General features: G+C 36.7%; 1 protein-coding gene across 1 annotated transcript; it reads right to left on the reverse strand.

The window, feature by feature from the left end:
- Positions 1-490: 490 nt before the first annotated feature.
- LOC140950099 (thymidylate kinase-like) lies at positions 491-6,864 on the reverse strand. The gene is made up of 5 exons (XM_073399276.1): positions 6,462-6,864; positions 4,734-4,842; positions 4,290-4,380; positions 2,900-3,088; positions 491-950 (listed from the first exon to the last, which is right to left on the reverse strand). Exons 1-5 carry the CDS (start codon positions 6,601-6,603, stop codon positions 831-833), a joined length of 651 nt encoding a protein of 216 aa, XP_073255377.1. The 5' UTR covers positions 6,604-6,864; the 3' UTR covers positions 491-830.
- Positions 6,865-7,743: the final 879 nt, after the last annotated feature.

Consider the following 7,743-nt stretch of genomic DNA (forward strand, 5'->3'; position numbering starts at 1 on the left):
GTAAATGAAGCAGCTGCACCAACAAATACCAAGGAAGAGACAAAATTTGGCGAATCGGTGTTTACTGGTCACTAGAAAAAAATTTCTAACTAAATTGCAACAATATCATAAAAAATGATCCCCGAAACACTGTCAATTGAAACGTAAACAAACTCTAACAAAGTGACACCTTTTATTTACAAAAAGCTCCTTTTTGATTTTCATCCAACTGATTCTATGGTAAATACTAAAACAACTATCCCTCTTGGGGGATATATACCTCGACGATTTGCATCTCGGTATATATCCACCACTATTCACTTCCCCTTCCGGGGATAGTTGTATACTATTTTTTACCCCTAAATAAAGATCGTAAAATCCCCATACAAACCCTTAAAATAATTTTCTGTTACAAAACAATTCTCACTTGTGAGCTTGTGGTACCTGTTTACTGACACCTCTTTAAGATAGACAGTTGGCCCAGTCTGGACAGTGTCCATCTTATGAAGAGTTGACTGCATGATTGAATTTAAGAGCTGTGGATATCAAGCATTTTATTTTTATTTCAACTTTGCATAACTTACTTAAAGTGTACAAGGCAATGATCTCTTAACACTTCAAAATTCACTGGTGCCAGCCATGAATAAATTGTACCATAGTATAAATAGAACATAAAAAGTTAGTAATTCAAAGTGACTAATAGTCAGATCTACCCTCAAAGAAGGTGCTCATTTTTCAAATTTCCCAATGTGCACATTTCAAGCCTTTTGTTACATTACTACTGCCCTACCTTCCCGAGACTTTCACTTGAAAAGCTTGAATTGATTTTCTAAATTGCAATAGTCTTGTCTTCAACTATTATTAGTCCAAAGATCTTTCAAGGGGGCATCTCTACATAGTTCCTCCATTTCAAGTATAGTACTGCGGATCTCCATATGGATATCATTCTTATCCCTCATTGCATCTAACACCTGCAAAATCAATGCCACAAAATTTACTAAAATGATAAAGGAAAAGCTATTTGTGGAAAGAAGAACTCAGCAAAAACTTCTGAGCTCCAGCTCAGAAATGAACCTATGACCTTCCAAACACTAGTTGGATGCTCTGTTACAACGTAGCTAGAAATACAATGATGGATTGCAACAACCCTCAACAGGATCTACATTTTCAAACTTCCAGCCCTGAATTATTTGAGATCACCTGACTGACCGAAAGTTTGTGATTCTTTTCCAACTCCCTTCAGTCACAACTTTATGTTAGATATTTATGAGTTCAACAGAGTCACATAAAAAATGTTATTTGTTCCTGTGTAAAACATTTTTTTTCCTAAACTCATTTACAAATAAAAATGTCATCTTAAAATGTTATTTACTAGATTAAAATAATACTGTAAAGAAACTCTATGAATTTAATTATGGTTTCACAGTTTACTTTAGATGGTTGTTTTCATTCATGTTCATCAAAGCTCTAGCCTGCATAACAGGTGCTTTATGAGCCAAGCGAGGTGAATGCAGCATTTTGTGCAAAGCAGTAACAAGTGTGAAGCATGAGATGAGGGGAGGAGAAAAATAAAGCCCCTGTTACTAGTCCATTGTTCTGGCTCTTCTGCCCAGCTACGCCCACAAGTATTGACTGATGGCAGTGATGTGAAAAGGACCAATCAAAACACGATCCATTGTTCAACAATTGTCACCTTTCTGGCTGCCAGAAACACCAATAACAGCAAAAAAAAAAAGGAAATAAGTGCGAGGGCAGAATCACCTTCTGCAATAATGTAAGACTCGGTGTGGCAAAAGTGAGACTTGCTCGGTCAAAGTTTAGTTATGTCCAAACACAGAAGAGAAGAAGTAAAGAGGGAAAACGTGTTGCTCAAACAAATTCCAAGGTCACGAGCTTATGAGTCATGTTTGGCCTGTCAAATAAGTTAGTAAATCAGGCTTTTTCCTAACCTAGTTGGATGCAATCCAAGAACATCTTTAAACATTTCTTTTGTTTTTCTTTTATTTCTGGAACATTTGGAAATAAACGAAAGGCTTCTCGAACAGCATTGTCAAAAGAGCATGACAGTTACTTTGTTCCAGACAAACATGCCAGAATATTGCGTCATGTAGTGAACGTGGGAAAAGCCAGAACAATGGACTGGTAACAGGTGCTTTATTTTTCTCCTCCCCTCATCTCGCGCTTCACACAAAATGCTGTGTTTGCCTTTCTTGGCTGTTATCAGCTCAGACTATTTTCTTTAGGAGGATGATGGGTACCTCAATGCCACTTTCAGTGCTTTTTGTTAAAAAAGGGAGCTCCATGAGTGGCAAATTGTGAATAATGGGAAAAAAACCTGAGTGACATCAAAGCTGTGTTTTTGGTCATCATCATTTTGAAATTGGAAGGTGACATTTGTATCAAGATTAAAGATGATGAAAAAATGATAAAAGGTCATGTACAATAATATTTAGATGTCACTGAATCTTTTCTAAAACGTAGTTTTAAGTATTGTGGTATGCTCTGGAACAACCTTTCTTACAAAGGCAAAAAGAGCACAATCACTTTCAGAATTTAAAAGCAAACTTGCCCCTTTGCTTTCTGCTGGATTAATTTTTGGTATGATTTCTTACTTTGTATGTGTAAATATTTCAATTTTTATGTAAATTATTCTCCAAAACCTCCCACCAACATAATATATTGTAAAACTAACTGTAATGAATAAATTTTTATGTAACTGATTATTCTCTAAAATTTTGTAACATTTTGCATTCAGATAGTGAACACCATATTGCTTTTATTTTTTGTAGGTCTTTGTAATATGCGTTTGCCTACACCCGACCTGAAAATCAGCTTTTGTTGTGTGTGTCTTGAGTAGTTAAATAAATTTGTTGTTGCTGTTGTTGTTGTTTCATTTTTAAGAACAAACAATATTATTTACCTTCCAATCATCACTCCTAAGTTGTTTGTAGATATCGGCCACTCGTTGTTGAAACTCCGCCTTTTCATACCTCTCTTCACCAAACTGGCCTCTCATTTCTGCATCTTTAATTGAAATGTCTAAATAAAAGACCACATCAGGACTTGGCAAACCTCTGTCAGGATTTTTACACCATTTCACATCAAAATCCTAGAAAAGGTTTTCAAGACATTTAGTGCCTGTTACTGTACTTAAACAGAGTTTAAACAGTGTTTAACAAAACCGTGTTCTAAGACATTTTCACTTCGCTCAACACTTTTATCTAATCACCGTTTCTCATGAACAGTTTCATGAAAGCATAAAACATACACTAGAAAGGTACTCACAACCTGGTGTAAGTTAGACTTCATCCAAATAAGCAACCCTTAATTTTCTAAAACTTTTAAAAAGCAGACAGAACATTTGAACTAATGAAGGAATGGAAAACATCATCCATATTGATATTAGTTTCCATAGATAAAATAATAGTAATAGCATTTTTATCTACTCAAGATACCGTAAAATTCCGAAAATAAGCCCCAGGGCTTATATTTTTCAAAGGCCCTTTTTGAGGAGCCTATTTTTGGAATCGCTTATATTCGGAGGGGCTTATGTACGGAAGGAAATTTGCATTTAAAATCGATTGGGCTAGCCTTATTCTTGGTAGGAAATTTACCGTTTTTCTTTGTTTTACTTTGTATTTGAGGGCAATTTTCCAAGTACAAGCCCCCGGGGGGCTTATATTTGGAAGGGCGATTTAACGGAGGGTTTTTTGCGTTACAAGTTTTGGGGCTTATGTTATTTTTTTGGAGGGGCTTATTTCCAGAATTTTACGGTATCTCTCCCTTTGCGATCGGCTCAAATCCCAAAGAAAAAGATGACTAAAAAGAAATTCTTCTTTTGAAGAGGAGGAAGACTGTCATAAGTAGGAAATGAAGAAATGAAAAACATCATCAGCACAGACTAAAATAAGAATCCTCAATCTCAACATCATTTCCACCACCATCCGCCCAAGCAACATGGTAATAATCACCTAATGCCTCTCGATGGAACATCCCTTGTAAATTAATTTACTCATTATGTTATTTTGAGCTGTTAAAGCATTCAACATACATGTACGTATCAGGCTGATTTACCCATACACCATCATACATTGTCCATCGAGTATTTGTCGATCATGATTATACCCTAGCTTTATGCTATTCCTGATTTAAACAAAACACAATGTTTATTAATAATTTCTGGTCGCAAAACAGCCCAAATTTTGCTTTGAATCATGTTTTGCTGCCACCAAGTACGAACATCAGTAAACCATACATAATAATAACAACAATGGTTAAAGATCATTAAAAAACAATTTTTTCATGCAAACCTTCTTGGCAGCTGTGAAAGCAACTCCAGAAAAAGCATAACGATCCATTATCACCAAAGTTCCTTTTTCAATTAGCTCCTTTATTTTTGGCCTAGAAAAATTAACAGATTTGTTAATAAGAATAAACACCTAACAAAAGGTGCCTTGAAAAAAAAAATGCCATGCAAAAAAAAATTGTAGGTAAAGAAATTCTAAGGCAAGCTTTTATTGGGAGGAATTTGTACTTTTTATTGATCACTCTGTTTGGACATTCCAGGAGTAGGGAAGGGCGCTAATTCCAAAAATAACTATTGGTTCCATTCAACATCAATATTGTGCTTCTCTGGCACTTCTCCTGTGTTCTTAAGAATTCCCACAAGCTGAACTCAACTATGCACTTGGTGCATTGGTGTATTTTTTACACCATTAACATAAAATAACATTCAATAATTAAAAATTACTCACACAGCCTCCCATCTGTTCGCAGAAAATAGCAAGTGGATCGCATGATCCTCTAACTCCGTTGTTCCTTGAAGATATGAATTGATGGACTTTCCTATGCTTGTTGTTCTGTCTAAAAGAAAATAGAGAACCTGGCCTAGGACATGTTCAAATATTGAGCTGCATTTTTTTATCAGATATTTACAAGCAAAGTGTCTTGAAGGAAATGGGGAGGGGGGAGGGGGCAGTCCTTTAAATAAATTATATTGGCCCAAAAGGTTATGGTTTTTGACTCTTTATGAGTAGATAAGATAAGGTTTTTCGCTTTCTGGAACCAAGGTATGGAGTAAGGTATTTTTTTAGGTCATTCGCCTCTTCAAAACAGTGGTTCAGTTCTCAAACAAGGCACCCTGCGAGCGGTGGCTACTTTTTCACAATATAAACTGGCATGCAAAAAGTAGTCTCTGCTAACAACCATCTCATTTTGTATTGTAAATGCGCAAGTTTCTTCACTCAGTTTCTGGGCATAATGACAGATACTCTGGTACATTTTCATTGAAAACACGCTCAGTGCTTTACCCATTGAGTACCCGGTAAACTTGACATGACAGCAGATCAAGCTGATGCAAAATTGCCAAACCAATTATACCAATTATTATTTTTAATTTATTTGTCTAAATTGCTTGACAGAAATGGATGTTTGACAGAAGAGGCTTCTTTTCACAAGCCACATCTTTTCCACCCTGCAATCCTCTGCTTGCAAGGTAGAAAAAGGGTAGGGGAAACCACATATTTTGGTCGCCTACCCCACACACATATTCCAGGAGTACCCCCAGGACAAAGCAGGTTAATGAGTGGTTGTGAATAACCTGCGATCAGGCACTATTTTTTTCTTTTCGGAGGAAAAAGTAGGCAAAAGGTAACAAAGAACATGCAAAGAACAAGGAAAGGATGCCTGATTGCAAGTTAAGTTGTGAGTGGACTGAATGGCATAGTTAATAAAGTAGAATGGTAATGAAGCCCATCAGACTCCCTTGTTCTATATCTTTGTGAACCTGATGGCGCACAAAGTGCAATAGCATTCCTATTATTTTGATCTTATTGACCAAAATTTGTGAACAGAAAACAAAGGATTGTGCACTGTCAGGGAGCTTCAACATCAGCTACAGTACTATTGTTTTTGTCTTTGATCTTTGCTTCCTTTCGGTCTCCTCCACTAACTACGTGAATACGGTGTGAATGGTGAGCATTGAGCGGTTAAGCTGTCTGTGGTTAACATGAGGAAATACATGTATAACAGGGGGAAATGATCAAAGAAAAAAATTCAGAGGTACAAAGAACTCTAAAAGTATGTAGATTTCAGACTGACTGGTTCAAGGCCTTCCCTGGTTTCTGGTCCAACAGAGTAAACTGGTCCAAAAGCCAGATAGCCCAGATTATGATACTTTAATGTGCAAGTGTGCCAGGTTTCATTACTTTATCATGAAAGCCCTAATTATTTCAACTCTTGTCTGCTGAAATAGCAGATGAAAAAGGTTTTCAGCAGCATCATACTACCATCGAAAAAAAAAAAAAGATTACTGCCATCGAGGGGTGGGAAGGCCGAGGAGAAAAGGGACAAACAGTTTCAGTATGACATTATTAGACTTTCAAAAATGCATATTGTACAGTGGAGAAGGATTGACTACAAGAGCTAATATGACCTGATCTCTAATTAATGCTATGATTATTTAGATCTCTACATTAATTCACCTGGAAAGCACAAGTGTGCCACATCTCGCCCAGTAGACTTCAAGTAGTCCACGAGCATCTGACATTGTGTTGATTTCCCGCTTCGATCACAACCTTCGAATGCCACCAAAAGACCTCGACCTCTCCGTGTAAGGGCGTTCATTACAGAATAAGCTTGTTCAAAAGGCCACAAAAAAGGCGCAAAGGCGCGGACTGAATCGAGTAGCAAATATTTTTTCAAAAAGAAATCATAAAAAGTCCGGGAAATGTGAGATTAAATTTTGGCGGACCCAGCACTCCTTGCAACTCAGTTCCAGTCCTTTTCGGGTTACTGAGTTTGTCACGCATTGTCTCGTTTAGCAGTCACGCAAAACTACACCTGAAATTTTTTCGTGCTTTTGTGTTTGTGTTTTTTTCTCGTTGTTCTTTTGCTTAATTATCAGCGCAAGGCGCTTAGGGGAGACCTTTTCATTTTTTTTTTTTTTTTTTTTTTTTGGGGGGGGGGGGTTCTCGATCATGTCAAGTCAACTAAACAGCCAATACACATGTTAGCAAGGGAAACTATATCATCGCCACTTAGGAATAATAGACTTCCTGAAATTCCAATAAGATCGTAATGACGAAAAACTCGTACTTGTATAAGTTCTGTACTGAAAAGTATTCTAAAAATTACACCATAGAAAACGGGTAACACTCAATGCAATATTTCAGTCATCTACATCAAAATATAGCATTTTTATACAGGTTTCTTTCTTTGTTCTAACAACGACACATTCAAATAACTTTAAGATTACAACTTACGCCACTAAACTATCGATGAAATAAAAAAAGTCAGCTGTTCCAGATGTTCCATTTTACAAAGAACGACATTCATGTTTACAATAATCTTGCGACTTAATGAAATATGGATGATCAAACCAGTGTAAACTAAAAACTACCAAATAACTCCCAAGAAAGAGCAACGTCTTGAAGAAACCTTTCCTGAGCTGTAGAGTTCATTACCGTATTCATTTCATTTTCAAGAAAAACATTTAAAGTCACTGAAGACTGCACTGTTCCTGAACTAAAAGTTCCGAATGTTTAAGTGTCGATGGAAGCGCCATGGTCACATATAAAGGTCAGTGTGGGGTAGGTAGCTAATTTTCCAGAAGTCTTTTTGCGCTTTTAAAACTCTTAATCAGCTACATCCATGTTTCATTCGCCTGCTCAGTTCTTTGATAAAAATTCCGTTACATCAGTGCTTGCTGGCGGTGGTGTAAACGTATGCGACCAACAAAACGAACAAGCCAAGAAAAACGGGTAA

The sequence above is a fragment of the Porites lutea genome, chromosome 10, assembly GCF_958299795.1.
Source record: "Porites lutea chromosome 10, jaPorLute2.1, whole genome shotgun sequence".
In the NCBI taxonomy this organism is placed as follows: Eukaryota; Metazoa; Cnidaria; class Anthozoa; order Scleractinia; family Poritidae; genus Porites; species Porites lutea.